This window comes from Apodemus sylvaticus, chromosome 15, assembly GCF_947179515.1.
Source record: "Apodemus sylvaticus chromosome 15, mApoSyl1.1, whole genome shotgun sequence".
Lineage (NCBI taxonomy): Eukaryota > Metazoa > Chordata > Mammalia > Rodentia > Muridae > Apodemus > Apodemus sylvaticus.
This window is the reverse complement of record NC_067486.1, coordinates 5,515,492-5,536,560: the sequence shown is the minus strand read 5'-3', so window position 1 is coordinate 5,536,560 and position 21,069 is coordinate 5,515,492. Positions and strand designations below refer to the sequence as shown.

Here is a 21,069-nt window from a genome sequence, read left to right as displayed (position 1 = left end):
TTTGCCTTTATACCTGGTCCTCATGTTTGCAAGGCAAGAGCTTTTCTGACTGAGCCAGTCCCCAGCCTTGGGGACATTTCTGATGGACAGACAGGCCCATTTAATACGGGCACCTAGAGGTCAAGGGTCATCTATTGTTTGGCATACAGGCCAGCCCCCTGTCCCAACAAAACATGATACAACCTAAATGTCAGTACAGTTGCCGGGGAAAGGCCGGGCGAATTGGGGGTGATCGTGAGGGAGCAGCTGACCCGCCAAAGGAATCTTAAGCAATCGCGGCAGTCTGGAAACACAGTCTTTCACAACATTTAAAACAGCAGCCTCAACTCCTCTGCCCTTCTGCCTGCCTCCTCATCTGGGCTAATCTGCCTTCGAGAGTCCAAAAGCAAAACCTGCCCTTCCCCCAGCACACAGGCAAGTGCATTCACGGGCCTCCGAAGGACAAAGCGATCTGCAGTGTTTCACAGTTTGCTTCAGCTCCAATTTCAAAGCCCCAAACAGTAAGTTTCTTCTTTTGCCCTCAACAAAGGAATTTTTCCCCCTGTAACTCTGATTTCCCTGCCCAGGAGCGAAGGTGCTTGCATGCCAAGCCCAGAGGGCTCCTAGGTTAAATGACTAATATTTAATGAGCTCGTATTAACAACAATTATGCTAACCATGACACCTGAGCTTTCTACCTGGTTCCTAGCCTCAGTCTGAATAGCTCTTAGCTAGGAATGTTTATCTTCGGGCATATTCGTGTTCTATTCCAATATGTACCCCACTGTGCTATATGCAGGAACACGGGAAAACTCGCCACGCCTGGAGAGAGCAGCCACAGTCTAGAGTTCAGTTGGGATGCTCATTTCTTGGCCAAAGGTACAAAATCCTTAGGCTACTTTCACTTTTCAGAATAGTAGCCCTCGGCCTCCAACCTTTCCCACCAGGTATGAGGAAACACAAAACACCCAAGAGATGGGCTGTCCACGGCATTTCTGCCTCCTCATCTGCCGTATCTTAGCATGTCAAGAAAGATCAGTGCTCGGGCAGTGAGCCAGCACAGAGGCAGGGGACTTTGTCTTTGAACCCTTTCCTGGTCCATTAGACATGTTCTGCCTTTCCCGAGTCTCCTGTGGTCTTCCCAACCTTCCCCTCCAGCCCCGTCGCAGGTATGTTTTCACAGGGCTTACTTGAGAGGCGACTGGAAAGTTCCGCAGAGAGGCTGGTCATGCCGCTGGCACGGCCGGGTGAAATGGGTGTCGCTGGGTGCACAGAGGAAGAGGTGATGGATCCCAGGTACTGGTAGGACTGATCATAGGACCACGGTGGGGACGGCTGGATCTGCCTGGCATCTGCAGGGAGACAGGGACATTGGTAATGGATAGGGTGGGACGGGGTTTTTAAGATGAAAAGTTCTTATAATGATAATTATTAAGCATTAAATGATTACACATGTATGTGCAAAGCTTGTTCACTTATATCTAATGAGACCACTAGAGTCCAAGTATTTGATGCCTCTGTTGTATGAAAGCCCCGTTAAAGATAGTGAAATACAAGTAGGGCAGTGGTGTCATATGCCTGTAGTCCCAGCACTTGGGAGGCAGAGGCAGGCGTATTTCTGAGTTCGAGGCCAGCCTGGTCTACAGAGTGAGTTCCAGGACAGCCAGGGCTACACAGAGAAACCCTGTCTTGAAAAACAACAACAACAACAACAAAAAGATACTGAAATACAGTTCACAGACTTAGGGAGATTTTTATTTGATAACCCATTCATTTATAAGTATATATGTATATGTATATATATGTATATATATGTTCACACTAATACTGTAGGGAATGATTTATACTAGACACTGGTAGTACTGGATCACTTTAGGTACTGAACACGACACATTCATCTTGGTCAACAATTACAATTATCATCACCAGAAATATTGTATCAGCTCAGATGGTCACCTGTGCTCAGGAAGCACAAAGGATGTAGGGGGATTTGGAACTTGAGGAAAATGTCCATGGGCTCGTAAATGTTTTCTACTTCACTAAATACCACTCCTCGAATGCCACAGAAACAATAGCAATCATGACAGTAAAAGGATAACCCTCCCCGCCACACACACACACACACACACACACACACACACAGAAAGACAGACAGACAGACAGACAGACAGACAGCAAAGACAAACATGGCGAGTGACCAGGACACAGGCAGTGAGGCTGCTTCACATCACACCAAACCAGGTAGCATGGAGTCTTGGGGCCAGCATATTTTTTTAACGGGGACAACTTTGAGAATGTATTTTATAGACTGCCACCAAGAACAAGCTCCAACAGAGCAGAGACTTCAGGCAAATGGCTTTTGCCCACTTGACGCCAGGGCTCAATATGCCCTGTTGCTTTCTCTCAGTCACTTTGGCTTTAGTGTCCAGGAAAACAAACCACAACCACAACCACAACCCTGAAGATGTAAGGGCCACAAACCTGCTTGTTCCTGGACAAACATTTTAACTTGGAGTCTCCTGGCAAAGGGACCTTCTGACTCCTTCCAAATGGTGGAGGGTTTGTTTGAGGGAGACAGCACAGAAGGGAGCTGGCACACTCTAAAGTTATCAGAGCAGGGCTTTGGTGCTGGTGGCGCCCTGTGCAGCCTTACAGTTGGCTGTTTCTGAGGGCTGGAGGTATCCTGCATCCCGTCACCTTAAGGATCTCACTCCAGTGTGTGCTAGGGAACCCCAAAGCACAGGAACCCCAAAGCACACACACTGAGATGTTCTCTACAAGACATGCCAGTGCTTTCTCTACACACACTTAGCAAATGGACATACACTACTCAAATATTTTAATCACTTAAAAAGCAAACAAAGGAGGTTCTGTAATTGTCATAAGGGCCCTCGGGGTGTGAATTGCGGTATTGTAATCCGTGCCTTGTTGTGCAGACAGCCTAGCACCCCTAGCCCTGTGTCTAAAACCACACTAAGCATAAAGTGTGGTGCCGGGAGTTCATGCTCTGTCATGTTTTACTGTAGTGAAAAACTCAGGCTTGGCCTTTCTAAACTCGTAATTAAGCTGTGCGAACGTTGCATAATATTTCACAGCCTCGCTTCGGTAAAATGACCTTTATGATTCAGGCTCAGGAGCTGTGGTTTTTTTTTAAACACAGGTTATAGATCTAGCATCATCTTACTTCCCACCACAGTGCTGAGTGGGACACTGAAGCCGAGGCCCAGCAACTGTCACTTCTGTCATACCAAGGAACCTACTCGGGTCCTTTGCCAAGGGTGGGCCAGTAGGTGGTGGTGGTGAGCCTCTCCTTGTAACTTGGATTGTTTTCAGCTTTTAAACAATCTATTAAAAACAAAACAACAAACAAAAACAAACCGAAAGAGGTACGAAAATGCAGTGTGTTCTGCGTTTGAGGTTCTGTCGCTGGTAGGATGGGAGGGGAGGTGGGGCCAGGGGTCAGCCTACTCCACGTAGCCAAGCCAGCCAGAGCTAAATCCAAACCCTATTTCAACAAAAACCAAACGATGAAAGGAGGAGCTCAGTGGCAAAGCAAGTGCTTAGCATGACTGAGGTCCTGGGTTCGATCCCTAGCACTAGAAATTATTTTAATTTTTTTTTTTTTTACATAAGTAAAATACGGTGGAGAGCAATCCAGGCGAACAACTGATGTTGTTCTTGCCTACACACAGACACACAGAAACAGACACACACACACACACACACACACACACACCATGCACACATAAACAGATAAACATACGCCACATAAAACAGAATGGCACATGTAGTCTCAATATTTGAGAACTGAGCTCAATTGAGGCTGTCGTGTTTATAAAAAAATAAGGAGAAGGAATATGTTGTGGTGGATGTGTAGTCAGGTGTGGGGGAGGGGTGCCTCCGAGGGCCCAAGCCGAGGCATCCCTTCCCCTAAGGGACCAACCACAACAATATAGTATAGAATAGAGTTGATTCAGGGCATGGGGAGGGGAGTTGGGAGGGTAGTAGAGACAGAGAAAGGGGGGAAGGGGAGGGGGAGAGAGAGAGACAGAGAGAGAGAAGCAGAGACAGAGGAGAGGAGAGGAGAGGAGAGGAGAGGAAAGGAGAGGAGGAGAAGAGAGGAGAAGAGCCCAGCCAGGATCACTTGGAGTTGGGGAGGGAAAGTGGGGAGGGAAAGTTAGAATTGAAACAACCATATTGTGGGTTGCCTAACAGAAAAAGAAGCTCTAGCCCCCCTCCCCCATCAAACCTCCATACTTCTCTCTCAGCAAAGAGATGATCTCTAAAACCGTCCAGTGGTGACAGGGGAGGGTCCCCATTCAAATTAGTCCAACTCACCATTGCATCGTTCAACTTTTATGTCGCTAGAGTCAGGGAAGAGTCAGGAAGGGGACCTGAGGTAAGGTGCAGGTTCTTATAATCATAACTGTTTGCATTCTTGGAAATGCCACATGGAGGGATTAAATGGGAGCTATCCAGAAAAGGCCACAGGCTGAGAGAGTTACTGTTAGGCATTCCAGAACGTGCAGGTGTAATAGTCTTGAAGGAGTTGCCGCTTGGTAAGCCAAGCCATCCAAGTGAACAAGAGTTGGTTAAACATACCGTGTGCCAGGCACAGGACCGTGGCAAGTGATAAGAAAGAGCCACACAGCCCCTGCCGAGGCTCGTGGGGAAAGGCTTCTAACTATGTGATGCTTGGAAAGGTTCCTTCTTCATGCACATGTCAGCATACTGAGAGTTGCTTCATTCATTCATTCACTCATTCACTCATTCAAACATGTGTATATTCATAGGCTGGTGAAAATATTTACTTGTTCCCCCATTCATGTTTCCCTCAAATAGTTTTGCTTCGTGGGGCCCTGGCGCTGGGGATTCACTAGCAAATGGTTTTTATAGTCTTTACTTTGTAGAAGTTACAGCCACGGGATGATGGAAAGGATGAATAGAGGCTGGCTGCTAAATCACATGACTAATTTGGACTTGCAGATGGCTGCTTCCAGGAGCATGGGCAGCAGTGATATTTGTGACATGCTTTTGTCCTGCATAGGGGAGGAGCAGGGTAGGAAAGTATTGGACATAAGTCAAACAGATTTGGGGTTGAATTTTGCCTCTACCTAAACTAGCTTCAAGCAAGATTCAAAGTCTTCTGACTACCAAGAGTAATCAAGGAACAAGCGAGTGACATTTTTAGCACCAAAATGTAAAGAGGTTCAGAGTTAACCATTCTTGTTCTTAGAACAAGGAAAAAAGCACGACAGAAAATCTCTGACTTTCCTGGATCTCCCACAGAATTCTAGCAGTAAAGCAGGGTACCGCCCAAGTCTTGGAAGGCAGGCAAGCATGGAAGACCAACCTAAGGTCTGTTGATTAGAAACAGAAGCTCATGGGAGTACATCATAGGAATGTCACAAGGTGCTGAGAGCTGACAATGAGAATACAAGTCTGGAGAAATATAGTCCTGCCCAGGAGAAACATGGTAGTGGCCAGGGAACTCAACTGGGTTCTCATGAGATCCCATCTTATAGTAGACTGCCAAGCTTTAAGAGTAGACTAAAGCAGAGTTCATGGGGAGCTCAAAGACGACAAGGGAGAAAATAACAAAGGCACTGGGGGAACTGAATGCCTTTGTCAACTATGGCTTTGTAATAATTAAACCCAACTGGATAAGCACAGAAAACTCACTCCAAAGGTCTGAAAGGAACAAAGTGAAACCAACCCAGAGTTTTATACCCAGCAAAACTATTCTTCCAATGCAAAGGAAAAATCAATACATCTGCTGATGAAATTGAAATCAGGGGCTGGAGAGATGGCTCAGCAATTTAGAGCACTGACTGCTCTTCTGAAGGTCCTGAGTTCAAATCCCAGCAACCACATGGTGGCTCACAACCATCTGTAATGAGATCTAATGCCCTCTTCTGGAGTATCTGAAGACAGCTACAACGTACTCACATATAATAAATAAATATTAAAAAAAAAAAAGAAATTGAAATCAGCAATCACCAACAGACTTTTTTAAATAGCCTCTGCAAAAAAAGAAAGAAAGAAAGAAAGAAAGAAAGAAAGAAAGAAAGAAAGAAAGAAAGAAAGAAAGAAAGAAAGAGAGATCTGGGGTGAAAAAGAGGTCATTAGAGAAGTGAATCAAATGTAATAAAGCCCATTTTCTATTCATAATGGATCTGAAAGTTAACTGTTAGAAATAATACAGCCACAATTTATTGGACAGTTACAGCATAAAGATCAAGGAAATGATTGGTGGTAATGACAGACAAGAAAGAAGTGGTGCAGGTCAGCAGAGTGGCACTTGTCCAACAACTTGAGCTTGATCCTCAGGACCCACATGGTGGAAGGAGAACCACTAATCCCTGTGAGTTGTCCTTTGACCTCTATGTGTACAGTGCAGTACACACACACACACACACACACACACATATACACAGCATACACAGAGACATACACATATACACATAGACAAATATACACAGAGACAGACATATACACAGAGGTAAACATATCACATATCACACACATAGAGAGAGAGCAAGAGAGAGACAGACACATAGAAAGAGAGACAGACATACACATAGAGACAGACATATACATATACACACAGAGAGACAGACACATACACACCACATACGTGCATGTACACACATAGAGACAGGCACATACACACATACATATATGACAGAGAGAGGCACACACATACACAGAGACACAATTTAAAAGTGTAAAAAATTTAAAAATAAGTTACATATAACAATTAAGGAATAACATTTGACTGCGGGCTAAGTTGTTAAACTCTAGCAATTATTGACACAATTTTAAAAAAATTATTTATTTATTTATTTTATTTATTGTTTAGTGCATATAGGCATTTGTTTACCTGTGCGCCTCCTACTTGTATTGCCTAGGGAGGCCTGAATCGGGTGTTGGATGTCCCTAGAATCAGAGTTAACCGACAGCTTCTAGCCACGAGTGGTCACAAGGATTCAAACCCAGGTCCACCTGAAGAGCAGTGCTTTAATGTCTGACCCATCTCTCTAGCTTCCACAAGGCAATTTTTTAAAAAAAAGTTTATTTGCATACCTGATAGGCAAATAAACAAGTTAAAAAGAAATCACATAAAATGTTTCGTCACAGTGAGAGGAGGCAGAAAAGCCGGGCGGGACAGAGAACCGTGAACAACAGACAGAAGAGTTGGGGCACCGCTGATAATCATCCAGCTGTATCTGTAAACAATTTAGAGGTGAATTGTCTAAATCTACCACAGAGGTTGTCAGAACAAGCTGCAAATAAAACTTAACTGCCTGACGCATACAGATGGCTCATTTAAATGTAGACTCAGATGGGATAGGCTTAAAGGGGCGGAGAGAAATTGTGCTCACATCCATGCAAAGCTGTTGCTGCATCAAGTTGTATACCAAGCGAATTGAAGATGGCGCTTTTCAGGGATAAGAGATGAGGGACATTATGATAAAACAGAAACTGGACGGAGGGACAACTGGAATACGAGGAAAAGCAGCAGAACTCATCATGACGGCTGGAGACTTTGGCACCCGCTTTCAGTCACCAATAGACCATGCAAGGAGAAATTCAGACTCTGCTGACCTGTGCCGTCTCAGCTTGACCCAAAGAACACCCGTGGACTCCTTTCTTCTGAAGCACAGAGACGACTCACTGAGACAGACTACGTTTGAGGCCATGAAATACTACTTGGGCTTAAAGGCATAATCATACAAAGTATTTTCTTAGGCCACAAGGACTTAAACTAAAACCAAACAATGCCCACCCCATCCCCCACAAAGAAAACAGTAGCAGAAAAATTACTTGGAACTCTTAAAGAAATTGAAGATGATCTGTAGATGCCACAGCCACCAAATAAGAGCTCCAAAAAGATGTCTTAAACTATCGGTCACTTAACGAAAACACCAACATTTAGGGACTGAAGGAAAGGCAGCCCTGGGAAGGGAAATTTCCGGTTTTGAAAACATATTTGAAAGGAAAGATAGGACACCAGTCACTAAAGCTTATGAAATGAAGGACACTCCAGACCCAAGGGAAAGGGAAGTGTCCATTTCTAACTCCATCTATGAAGCAGAATTCGATCAGAAGAGCAAATAAATGTTCCTGCTTTGAAAATCCAAAGCATCCCGATTGAGCCTTGTGCCCTCCCTGTCCAAGAGAAGGACATGCAGGGACATCAGCTTAGGTCACTCGAGCCTTTGGTGACCCTGCCACCTGACCTCACAGCCTGGGTTTCCCACAGCATTAGAGGATCTGGGGTCATTTCCCGACACCTGGGTCAGGACATTGGGGCTCTGCTGTAGTCAGAACCCTGTTCCTTGAGTATTTGGTGGGCATCTCTAAAACAACAAGTCTTTTTATTCACCTTCAATTCATTTAAAGTAAACAGTGGGTTATCCACTCCAGAACCATCTGCTTTTTTTAAAGAGCAACAACTGCTCTGTGAACATATAAACCCAAGGGGCCTGTTCTGGATTTTTCCTTGGAAGACTCCCCCTCTTTCTGCAAGGAAGAAGGCAGAGTCATCTTCAGGGCACCCTCCCAGTGCACCTCGGTCATGGGTAGCTGGTGCAGTGCCCTCTTGGATGCCTCAGAGAGCACAACAGGATGTGAGTCAGGACCCAGAGATGTTGAGTCAGTTTCCAGGGTGATGTGTCAGGGCGAGCCCCAGGGGAGGTTTGCACCTTCTCATCTGGGACCCTTGTGAAGAAAGACCCAGGATATCTTCTATGGGAAAGCAGTGGTTCCCCCTCCAGATGCTTGGGGGCTACCCCGTCCCCACACTGTGAAATGCCAGCTTTCACAGTCCTGGTGTTGGGCAGGTGACCCAACTGAAAGGCTGCTTCCTCGCACGTCTGGTGTTTCTGAGCAGTGTTTCCTTTGGCTTCTGCGGTGGGCAGTAAATCCACAACAGTCCCAGAAGTCAGAACAGGCGTCACCCCAGAGTCCTAGTTCCCCTGCCCCCCCAGGTAGCCAGCATTGGATTAGCATCGCCTAAGCATACCAGTGAGAACCAGTGATAACAGGAGTCAGTTCCCACCAGCTCTGCACCCTGGAAGAAGAGGGTTGTGAAAGAGCCCTGGGATTTGCCAACTGTTCGTCTCCCACTGGCTGCAGACATTTTGGTTAGTCATGCGCGGCTCAGCTGCGGTCACTGTTCCAACGGTTACTTTGAAGGCAGACATCCAGGCTGAGCCAGGACAGAGACCTGCCTGGTAAGGGTGTTTCAAAGGTCTTCAGTGTCTGGGGGACCCATTCTCCCTGACATCCATCGACCCAGGAGGTGACAGGCTGCCTGGGGAAGGGGAAGAAGGAATTGTGTGGTTCCATCTTCATGACTCCTGTCCCAACACCCAAATTCCTCACTCAGCCCACGGAGGTTTCCTGACTTTGTGGTCAGGATGCTACAAATCTGAAATGCTAATTCCCAACATCAAGGATACTCCTAACCTTGGAGGCTCGCCCCAGAATCCTTTTCCTCCCAAACCTCTGTTTCCTCTTTTTTAAAATGAGGGTGGGGGGTAACCAGACTCACCTGCCTCACAGGTGTGAGAGTTAATTAATGTTTGTGGTACAGCTTTGAGATCCACAGATGAAAGGCTCTCTATAAATGCAAAGTGCTATTCCTCATTAGAGCCGCCAGACAGTTCCCAGGGGAAATAGCTCAGCCCTCACCACGAGGCCGCTCCTCTCAGCCAGATCAGTCTGAGACACGTCTGGAAAGGGCTCTGTATTTAGGCAGAGTCCTCCCCATGCAAGGGTTCAGGGATAAGTCACCCGCTTCTAGAAAAGACGCTGTTCTCACAACACCTCTCATTCTCCGTTGGCACTGTCTCTCCTCCAGACAGAGTGTGCCCTTTGGTGTCCAGACAGAACTATAGTTCTGAGTGTGCCCAAGGCCCTGTCTCTGCAGTGTCCTTTCCTGCAGATAACTTATTTCAACAAACTTTGTTAAAGAAACCCCACCCCACCCCGATGCCTCACCTGTAAGGGCTGTCTGCACCTCTGAACTCCACTTATGTTTTCTAGGCCTGGGGGAGCCTACAGTGAGGCTCAGTCATCATGCGGCAGGTGCCATCCTATGAGCACCTATTGAATTTTCCTTTCCTCCATTTTTTCCTCCTCTGTTCAGTCTTGAAAGGCCGAGGGGAAAGACGTCTTTCTGCCCCCAGCCTCCAGTGGCTCTTCTCCAGCCTCTTACTCGGCCTTACTTCTTCCTTGAATAGGGTGAGGGAGAAATTCAGTGTCGGGGTCAGAGGTCCCAGGTAGTTTGGGAGCTTGGGCTCAGTGCTTGGTATGGGGTAAGAGGACCCTCGCTCACAGCAGAAGCTGTTGACACCTCGTGTGGGAAGCTACAAGTAGGGGGTCGACCCGCCTCCGGTGTCTTGCAGAGCAGAATGTTCTGGGGATGGTTTACACCCCAGGATGCGGTAGCACACGCTGCAGACTTTACTCATGTGGCTCAGGTCAGGGGATGCTGGGGATGTGGGAGATGTTGGTTCCGGGTTGCCGGCAGAAGGTGGCTTGTTCTGTCCAGTCTGCTCTGGGCTGCTGCTAGGTCTTCAGGGGAGCATCAACTGTCTTCTGAAAACTGGATGCAGTAAGAGCTGGCCCTTGGGCCGATCACATGAAGTGAATGGCTGAGACTTTATGAGGGTCCTTAACCTGCCGTAGGGTGACTGTAGGAGTGGCATTCTTTTTGGAATTGCAGAGGGCAGTGATGATGGGTCTATTACCTGGGCGATGTCAGTCCGGGCCCAGCCTAGCATGAAGTCTGACCTACTCCATACTCTGTCATGCCATTAGGCGGCCTTTTATCCTTTGGGGAATCATCACTACCTGTGGAGCCCCCAGATCCCAGATCTCTGTGCTGAGGGCTGTTACTGAGCCAACGCTCAGGAGCCTGGTGGGAGAGCAGAGCTCACCTCTACCCCAGCCACCCGACCTGTACGTAGTGTTCCCTGCACATGCTCAACTCTGTACTCCAGCACTGGATTCGTTTTGTTAAATGTCAGAGCTGCTTGGGAATTTCCAAGGTGGCTTCAAGGACAGAACTCGGGTGCTGTCCCCTGCGTTCCTCCGACCCGAGTCTTAAGTAGAGATTACAACATTCATTATACTGTAGAGTCTGAAGAGAAATTCATTATTTGTGGAGACAGGAAAGAAGATTCAACGCAGTATCCTCTAGAATATTCCCCCAAACAGAACAGAGGATCTTAGTTGTGCTAAGGCTTGTGAGGATACCTCAGCTCTCTGCTGTCCCCCGTTCCGGAACCAACAGTGTTTAGGCAACGATTGAGCAAGGGTATGACTCTCCAGTCTGAGAGGCTGCAATGGAGACACCAGTTTGCCTGTTACTGTTGAGGCAAGCGGCTTATCGCTGGGCATACTCCCCTCCTGTGAGGAGGGGTCACTGCATCAGCCTGTGAGGTACTGGAAGAGTGAATGGGACCTCGGCCTGATCATTGTCAGTTCAGTTGCTGGTGTGAAGAGGCAAGGCAGTCTCCCCTCGCTACCGTTTCAGGGTCCAGAGTGAGGACTGCTTGGGCTTTGTCCAGCTGACTTTTTATCCACACTGCCGGTGCACCACACAGTAGAGACAATACAAGGCTACCAGGAATGGGAGTTACCTCAGCCAGCTGGAATTCCAGGGTGCAAACTATGGTTCCCACAACCGAGTGTGTGTGCGCGCATGCGTGTGTGTGTTCACCCATGTGCGCATGTGCGGTTCCGGTGGCTAAGTGCTAGCGCCGAGACACAGTGTGAGCATCTCTTCCCTGAACACCACAGCTCAGAGGGAGTCTGTACCCTTCTGCAGAAGGCAGGCTCAGGGCAGGGTGGCACAGTTCCTGCCAGGACACAGGGTCCAAAAGCTGAACTGCAAGTCAGGGTTTCATTGTTCTTTGTCTTCTGAGGTGTGAGTCATGTCAAAGGGTTGTTCTCTCTTTAAGGGCCTTCATTCCACACTCCCAACTCACAGAAGAACATTCCGACACAGGGAAATAGAAAAATTCCCCAAAGATGAGGTGCCTGGCCCCCTTTGGTAAATGTTTGCAAGAGAGACCTAGTCAGTGTCTGCCCCCATGTTCTTTCTCCTCATGCTTTGTGTGTGTGTGTGTGTGTATGTGTGTGTTGCGGGCAGGGTCGGAGTGCTGGTCTGGACTTCAAGGACTGTTCTCTCCAGCCTGTACCTCGGACATTGTTGTTTTTCCTTTCCTACACACCAGACTTGGGCTCGTAGAATCATTTCCCCAAAGCCAGGAGAGCAGTACCTCAGATAGTTGTGTGGGGTGGGGGTGGGGTGCTCTCTTCCCCCACTTTACCCATCTGTACTGGCTGGTTTTGTGTGTCAACTTGACACAAACTGTAGTTATCACAGAGAAAGGAGCATCCCTGGAGGAAATGCCTCCATGAGATTCAGCTGTAAGGCATTTTCTCAATTAGTGATCAAGGGGAGGGGGGTTGCAGGTGGTACCATCTTTGGGATGGCAGTCTTGGGTTCTATTAGCAAGCAAGCTGAGCAAGCCAGGGGAAGCATGCCAGTAAGAAACATCCCTCCATGGTCTCTGCATCAGCTCCTGCTTCCTGACCTGCTTGAGTTCCAGTCCTGACTTCCTTTGCTGATGAACAGCACTGTGGAAGTGTAAGCTGAATAAACCCTTTCCTTCCCAGCTTGCTTCTTGGTCATGATGTTTGTGCAGGAACAGAAACCCTGACTGAGACACCATCCTCTAGCACAGGTCTCCCCTGCATCAGAAGAATCTGATAAATAAGTCTAGGGTCTTCCTGATGAGGGGGGTCAACCTTTTCATGATTCCTGTCTGTTCTTATCTGGGTTTGTTCTAACACATTCATCTTTCACAAGAACTGTCCTTCCTGACCACTACAATGGACATTAAACACTGCATGCACTTCCATTTGGTCTTCCATGGCGTCTCCACAATGCTAGAAACAATGGTAGACCACGTAAGGAAGGGTCTTGCTGTCCAGCTAGAGAGATGTAATGCTCACATACCTCACCATCTCTCTTGCTGGTGACCTCAGAATGACAGTGAGATGTGTGGCTAGGATCCCACAGCTGACCTTCATTCTTGAACTGTGACGAGCCACTAAACTCCAGTCCCTTCTCCACAGACAGCGCCTTTTGGAGGCGCAGTGCTTATCACGTGCCATAAACAGAAGGCTCCCCCTCCACGCCCAGCAAGTGTTCTCAGACGCAACTCTGTATCTGAGGTTGCTAAATTACTCAGATGCTTGCCATGGGGAACAGGGTGGAGGAGACGGGGCCGAGACCCTCCCCTGCCCCAGGGACTACACATTTCTACTCAAGCTTTGGGTTGTTTAGGATTCCTGGATGTCTTCGCTTCACTCTCAAGCACCAAGGCACCAGACAGTCCCTGCTTCTATATTTCCCCATCTGTAATCTCTCATTTTTGTGGAGAACCGCAGGAGGGGGACTTGCTCACTTATGTTTGCAGCCCCTTTGCACACCCGGGTAATTGACCTTGATGTGAACTAATTGGGATTGCAATGGATTAATACCGCAGGTTGGTGAGGTGGAGTATGCCGTACAGGGGAGACCTTTGAAGATAAGAGTCATGCGTGCTTTCATAAAGGAATCCCTGGTGCTCTGAACAAAGGGCATAAACTAATAAAGGCAGACTCATCTGGGGGCAATCTCCACTCACAGAGGAATTCCACCCCGCGCTCTGATTCAGAAAGGCAATCGGAAGTCTGCCAGAATTCTTTTAAACTCTAGCGTAGATCTCAAAAAAACAACAAAAAAAGAGACACATACCCATACAGAGTAAAAACCCTCGGTGATAAGTGGGCCTCTGATGATCTAAAGATCCGCAGCTTCAGTTATTGACTAGGGAAAGTAAATGACATTTCAAATACAACCTTCACACTTGAATAGATGGGGTCACCCTGAGAAAGATGATACCGAACTGAGCCCAGCAGTGGGAAACCTCCCTCCAGAGAGCTCCTTTGATTTACAAGGTCAAGGCAGCCTTTCAGACAGAAGGGATAGGTTTTCAGTGACTTGGACACAGATAGGAGAAAAAGCTATGTACAGGTTGAGAATGCGGCACGTACCGACGACAACACATTTGATCACGCAGCTGGACTGGACTAGCCAGTGGAGGAAGGAGGTGACAGACACCCAGAGGCTGAAGAGACCTGCAGACACCTGATCAACTCCATTCTATTTTGCACACTGACATCTTATATGCACACATAGATTAAGCACTTCAGGCTTTCCCAGGCTGGCCTAAACCAGTAGCAAACTTTCCTCTGGAGGACTTTTTGTAATGTTAGGAAACAGGTGGGTGCTGATTAGTAGCTGATAGTGCATAAAAAGTTCCTGTAAAAGAATGGTTTGGCTCGGGCTGGAGAGATGGCTCAGTGGTTAAGAGCACTGACCGCTCTTCTGAAGGTCCTGAGTTCAAATCCCAGTAACCACATGGTGGCTCACAACCATCTGTAATGAGATTTGATGCCTTTTTCTGGTGTGTCTAAAGACAGCTATAGTGTACTTACATATAACAATAAGTAAATTAAAAAAAAAAAGAATGGTTTGGCTCCCAAAGTCAAGGGTAATTAAAATGGCAAGGGAAGGCTGACACAGGGGACATTACACTGATAGGGTAGTTAGGCCAACTTCAACTTGAAAACAGAGCAAGTGACTTGCACAGTGGCCTGGGTGGAAGACGCAGGAACTGAAGGGGCTGAGGTGGGCGCAGCTGTGGCTAGGCTGCACCTTAAGAGAATCCTGTCTCCACACTGCTGTTTGCAGAAACTGCTTTCTCACAGTCTCAGGCTGACACCCAGCCTTGGCACTGGCCGAATCCAGCCCTGGGGGAGCCACAGGTGTAAGTGGCCAATAAGATTGCCCCTGCCTTGACCACTGGCTTCGCTACCTTGGAAGGGACAGGCCAGCACCTGCTTCTCCCGGGCTTTCTGGGCATGAGTCACATGTAACTAGATAATGATGCAGATTGTTGTCAACAGTTCTGAGGTCTCGTTCCAAAGACTCATGGAATGACGGGGCAGGAAGCAGCCCCGGAGACTGTCTGTGCCAGCTCCGACTCAGAGAAAGCTGGAGTCCAAGAGGAAGGGACGGTCTCTGTTCCCCACACAAGGTTGGTGGTAGGATGGAGGCAGATCTCCTGGCTAACTGTAGATGGTTACTTCCATAAGACTGTGGCAAACCACCCTTCTTTCTGACTGCTGACCATACCAGCAAAGAGGGAAGGTGTAACCTTCAAAAACTCTTAACTGTTGAGGGTGTGGGGGCTCTGAAGAGGCTAGTTCTTCCTATTTACAGATCTGGGGTTTATTCAGAGCTCTTAGGGTTCCTTCAGAATTCTGTCTTTACATTTGTGTCTACTTTCTTACCTACACCCAGATCAAAGATAAAAGTTGGTGTCTTTTACTATCATAACTCACAAATAATTGAAAATCAAGGGCAGGATAGGAAAGACCACTTTAGGGCGGTCACAGGGAGGAGCCAGGCTTCATAAGACAAGGAAGGTGACTGGGGAGTCGCACTGTCACCGTCTGCTGTTCTTCTGATGGCTTTAAGCTGCCAAAGGCCGCACTGCACTGGCTTGAAGCCCTTTTATGGAGAGTGCCATACTCTTTCTGCTCAAATCACTTAAAATAATGAGTTAGCTGCACTTGTATTAGTCTGTCTTTCAAGTGGATTAGACTCGTGGGCTTGCTCCCCTCCAGACTCACAAGCGTTGGCCTGGCTGTCTGAACCTCCAGATTAGACTGACGAGCGAGCGGGCACAGGCCAGACAGCAATGAAACGCAATTACCTAGGCAAACTTTTGAAGGATTTGAGCCCTGAGGCACAGGCTGTTTACCAGAGACTGAAAGCACCATTTGTACTGAGCAGGGCCAGTTGCTGTGGTCTTGGGAGCTTTGGATCCTGCCTGCCACTGGACTCCAGGCAGGATTTCTGGGGGCCTGATAACATCAGCTTCTGTCCGCACCTCAGCACCTCAGGGGCTTTCTGGTTTTCAACAAGAAGACACAAGCACCAACAAAAGCCCATTATAATATCTCCCTTTGTGTTTGCTGACTATCTCTCATTGGTGGGGCTTTCCCCCCCCTCCTTTTTTTTCTTTTCTCTTTCTTTCTTTCTTTCTTTCTTTCTTTCTTTCTTTCTTTCTTTCTTTCTTTCTTTCTTTCTTTCTTTCTTTCTTTTCTTTCTTTCTTTTCTTTCTTTCTTTCTTTCTTTCCCTTTTTTTGTATGTATGTATTGTATACCATCTTGGGGAGGGGGTGGGGAAATCCAGAAGCAATCCTATGGTTGATTGGCTCTGTAAGTTGGTTCTTAGAAAATGAACAGCCTTTCTAAAAAACAGGAACTTCCTGTCTTCTTGGAAAAAAAAAAAAAAAACCTCAGCTCATCCAAAGCACTTTCCCCTTGATTTGAACAAAAGACCCTCTAAGACCCTTGTGAAGGTTCCTCCCAAAGGGGACTAGTGGACCACAGGGCCAGAGGGCTTCCTGTGCGGGGTCACAAGCTGATACTCTTTCATACAGATGGTGGGTAAGAAGACAGGTGGGTGAGAGTGGGCATCTGGCTGACCGGCCGACAGAGCGCCATCCTGTGGCAATGAGAGGAAGGCAAACCTGGGTCTCCTTTGTGGTGGGAGACATACGGTGAAGTCCCCTGAAGCTGGGGGTGGGGCCTTGAAGCCCCTGACTTGGCAATGGATCGATTATTTTTAAAGAAAAGATTTCTTGTGGTCAGACTAGCCTTGGACTTGCATGTGTGACAGCCGAGAATGACCATAAACTTCTGATCCTCCTGCCTCAACCTGCTGAATGCTGGAATTCAGGTGTTCCAGATGTGTGCCACCACTGCCAGTACACCAAGAGCTGGGGATTGAATCTAGGGTTTGCCCGCCCTAGGAAAGCTCTCTTCCAGCTGAGCTCCAGCCCTAGCCCCAGGCCAAGGCTTTATTAGGGTGAAAAGGTGGGGAGGGAGGGAGAGAGAGAGAGAGCGCGCTAAATAAAGTTTCGAAGGATAGATTTGAAGAAGAATCTAGGAATGTGGTCTGGGAAGGAAGCAATAGACATACACACCTGAAGGGCAGGAAGCGGGAACCTAGCTGGGGGAGGTGGTATTGTGGTGGGGATGGGAGTCCTCGGAAGTTGTGGATAGAAAAGACAGCTTATTTCAGGGCCTAGGTCTCTAATTAAACATGCAAAGCAGGTTCAAATATGTACAAGGCTGCCTCGGGTGAGGCTGGGGTGTCTGCAGAGGAAGGCAGGGTATCAGGGGAGGAATATTTGGTGTGTGTCTGGGAACAGCAGGGTGGGGAGGGGCAGGGATCAGGCCACAGTGTCAAGATGCAAAGGGATCTGCCATTCCCTGATTGCACTGTTTCCTGCCTGGAACTTTGAATGGAGTTCAGACCCACCAACGCTCCCCTTTGACCTGTGTTCCTAAGATCAGAAAAAAAAATGCTTCTACAGGGACTGCCAATGGCTTCTGTACCCCAAGGCCTATATTCCTGGGGACCCAGAGAAGTGAGGGGGCATTCAAGTGTACTCGTGGGGTCTGCTGACCCTTCTGTGGGTCTCAGAGCCCAGATGTGTGGGGAAGGCCATGCGGGAGCACATAGCTCCTGCCCTCCAGTTAGCAGGCTGCTGTTGTTGACTGCGCAGGGTGGCTCCCCACTCAGGACAGAGGAGGAAAAGGTACATGGGCCCACCACCTCTCGAGTAGAACCGGAGAGCAGACCTGGGGAGATGGCTCAGTGAGAGGGACTGTCAGGCTTGTCTAGGAACGGGGAGAGGACTCGGTTTGGTCCTCCGGGAGATGAAGATGTCCTGAGGAGGATGTCGTGAAATGTGGGAGGGTATGGGGACAGGGTGGGGAGGGAATGGGCCTGGCCAGAGCGGAAGACAGGTAAGCTAACGCTCCCATCCACTTAGTACCCCCGCCTCCCTCCTGCTCCTGGGCCTGACTGTGTGGGTGATTTCAGAGCTTGGAGCCAGGGAGAGCCCCTCATGGCCTGGAACACCACAGGGAGGCATCGCCTGAGGAGCGAATTTAGTGGGCAGTGAAAACAGCTCTGTGTGCCAAGTCTTTGGCCTTCAGTTGGCCTGAAAGGCATTAATGGCTTCTTTGGCCGTGGGCATGGCCCTCTGAAGGCTACATGATCAGACCAGGTGGGCACAGTCGGTGGCACAGGGACAAGGGAGGTTTTTAATGGTCACTGGACTCCCTGAAGGCAAGGGAGCCAACAGGAAGCCGCAGGATCTTCACCTATGTTGCCACTCGAGAGTCACGGTGGCAGAAGGCACACTGGGGTCAGAAGCGTCTTTATTCCTATGCGCTGTGGCCATAGCTGCGTCTGAAAAGCTGTTCCTGTCCACGGATATCCACATAGACACAAGATGGCCGAGAAACGGTGACTTATACTACGAGAAGGACTTCAAGGAACAAGTCTCCTAAGTCCTCAGTCGCCCACGAAGTAACAGTGTTTGCCTTCCCTGTGGTGCCCCTGAGGGGGAAGCTCAGAGCTGGGCTTGCTGTGGAAACTGTAGCTCTGGGAAAGATGGCCACAGGCACCTAAGCTGCCAGGTCTGTGGGAGAATGCTGAGCTCTGTGAATCCCCAAGGCATGGTGGCAAAATGGGGGGTGGGGCAGAGAGACCCAACAAGGGTCCGAAGGCACAGAAGGCCTGGGATAATTTGCACAAGCCTTGTTTTGAGCCTCCCCTGTATAATTCTGCGAGGATGGGCCCACGGCTGGCCAATACACCATCAGGGACACCAGCCCTGAGAGGCGCCATCCTGGGCTATAGCTACTGCGGTCAGAGCCTTGAGGCAGGGGCTGGCTTTGCAGAATCTACAGGTGGGGCTGCCCATGGTCAGCTCAGCTGTCTGTTGACCTTGTAGGAAAGGCAGGCTGGATTGTAGTGTGCTGTCTGGTGCCTCATCAGTTATTCCCTTTCTAGTGTCAGCAGAAGAAAGGAAGAACTAGAAGAGACGCAGCCATGGTAGGGGGATGGGCTCAGGTTCCAGCACTGGGCAGCAGGGTGGGGGTAGGGCTAAAGATTACCTTCTCTTCCCTACTCTGAGTCTCTACAGATGGAAATTGATTGTCTAAGAGACCTCTCTCTCCTTAAAGCGCAAGAAGTTCTTCATAACAGGGCTGCTGTTGGTTAGAAACTATATTTAGTTTCTAAATATAAATTTATAAGTTGGTGGGGGTGGGGTGGGATGGGAGTGGGCAGGGAGGAGGGGACAGGAAAGGAAAAGAATTCAAGCATTGGCTGACCTAGTACTTCCCCAGTCTTGCTTTGGCTTCTGCAGTCGCCCCCTCGCTCAACTCCTCCCCCAAGTTCTGAGGGCTGGAGATGCCTCTAACAAGGCCTTCATTGTCCCAGACAGGTGTGAGATTGGACTTGATCCGTGGCCAACACCTCCAGCACCAGAACCAGCCCTGTAAGCTGCAAACATGCACCAGCCCTCCAGTAATGCCTCTGCAGCCAGCCAGAGACTCAACAATTTAAGGCTTAACACGCACAGCATAAATCAGAAGAGGATGGACCAGTCGACCGGCTGCTTCTTGGGCAGGTGCCTGCAGACTGTCTGCAGATCAGACCCTGCTTGTTTGGGTTATTTCACACACACACACACACACACACACACACACACACATACACACACACAAAATAGACGGATGAGAGACTGGGTGGAGCCGTGTGCACAGGCACACCTGGGTTTGCCCTATCTTGTCCCAACAGCCCCTCATTCGCCTGGATGGTGTTTGGAAGGGACTCCTCAAGACGGCTCCCTGTGCTACTTCCAAATACTAGGAATGTGCCCAGCGACCGAGACAGAGAAGAGAGCCAAGCACTCGGATAACTGTGTATGCCACCTGTGGCGAGTCACTTTACCCTCCGGGCCGCCAGGGCTCCTCTATTTAAGGAACAGACTGGCCATCCGGGTTTGCTGTCTTTGAGACACTCACCATCTCCGACAAACTCAAAGCCGTCATAAGTATGTCTACGTCGGGGCGTAATCACTACGGGTGGGAGATAAAATTCACTGGATGCTGGGATCCGGAGGGGCTCCTTTGCATTTCCCAGCATGCCCTTCACTGCTCTAGCCTTATCTTCTTTAGAGACGTGTGCTTCTCAGACAGAGGAGGAGGCAAGCCCAGAGTGCAAGTCCCCTGGGAGTTCGGGTCATGACTTGTCAAGAGCGCACTCCGTGGGTGGCGAAGGTGAAGATGACAGGCCAGCCGTCAGGGCTAATTAGTGAAGGGAGTCAAGTCCCCGTTCTCTTTTGAAACCTGGTTAACTATTAAGTAAATATCACTTGAGAGCCAGGATGCTCCTCTGTCTCTCAGTTAAGGGAGGGGCAAGAAGCCACCCTGTTCCCCTGGCAGCTAAGGGGGGGGTGAGGGGGGAGAGCAGTGGCTAATCTTACAAATTCCAAAGCAGCCTCTGATCTAGTCATGCAAGACCCTGACTCTGAATTCATGGCAAAGACTTGGCTGTCACAGGGACACTTCTGGCTGGATGCAGGTCTCAGCTCACGCATGCAGTCTTCTGGGAGTAATGACCTGAGCTTGGCAGTATCATCCTGAACTGAGTCGAGGGGACCATCGCTCTGCACCTCCTGGCCCTCCCAGCCTAGGGCCTGCCTGGACTGGAGCAGCTGACCTTCCCACAGCTGTGGCTGTGTCACCTCACACACCTGCTTGCTGTCCTCTTCTGGGCCTGACAGCCTGGACTGCAACAGAAAGCAGTCTTATGGGTACTGGTTTTCAATGGTGGATTCAGCAGAGGGAGATTTTGACTTAAAATCAGTCAGGGAGATGAGACCTCATTCAAAGAAATCCTTTAGTAGATGGTACATTAAAAACATAGAAGAGTCCGGCCACTCATGCATAGTGAATCTGTCTAATTCAAGCAAGCAATGGGGGGAGGGGCCACCTCCCCCATCACTGTCCACTCAGGGCAGGCTGGGTTCAGGAAGTGACCCGTCAGCTCGCTGCAGCTGTTAGCAGGCTGGGAGTGCTCGCTG

At 48.8% G+C, this 21,069-nt stretch overlaps 1 protein-coding gene across 3 annotated transcripts in view; it reads right to left on the bottom strand.

Annotated features, from left to right (window-relative positions):
• The window catches only part of Runx1 (RUNX family transcription factor 1), a 222,307-nt gene that overhangs the window by 10,310 nt on the left and 190,928 nt on the right, over positions 1 to 21,069 (bottom strand). For all 3 annotated transcript variants that reach the window (XM_052158071.1, XM_052158073.1, XM_052158072.1), the window contains one exon: positions 1,170 to 1,331. In XM_052158071.1, the coding sequence (XP_052014031.1) occupies positions 1,170 to 1,331 (162 nt within the window). The remainder of the gene's footprint in view (positions 1 to 1,169; positions 1,332 to 21,069) is intronic.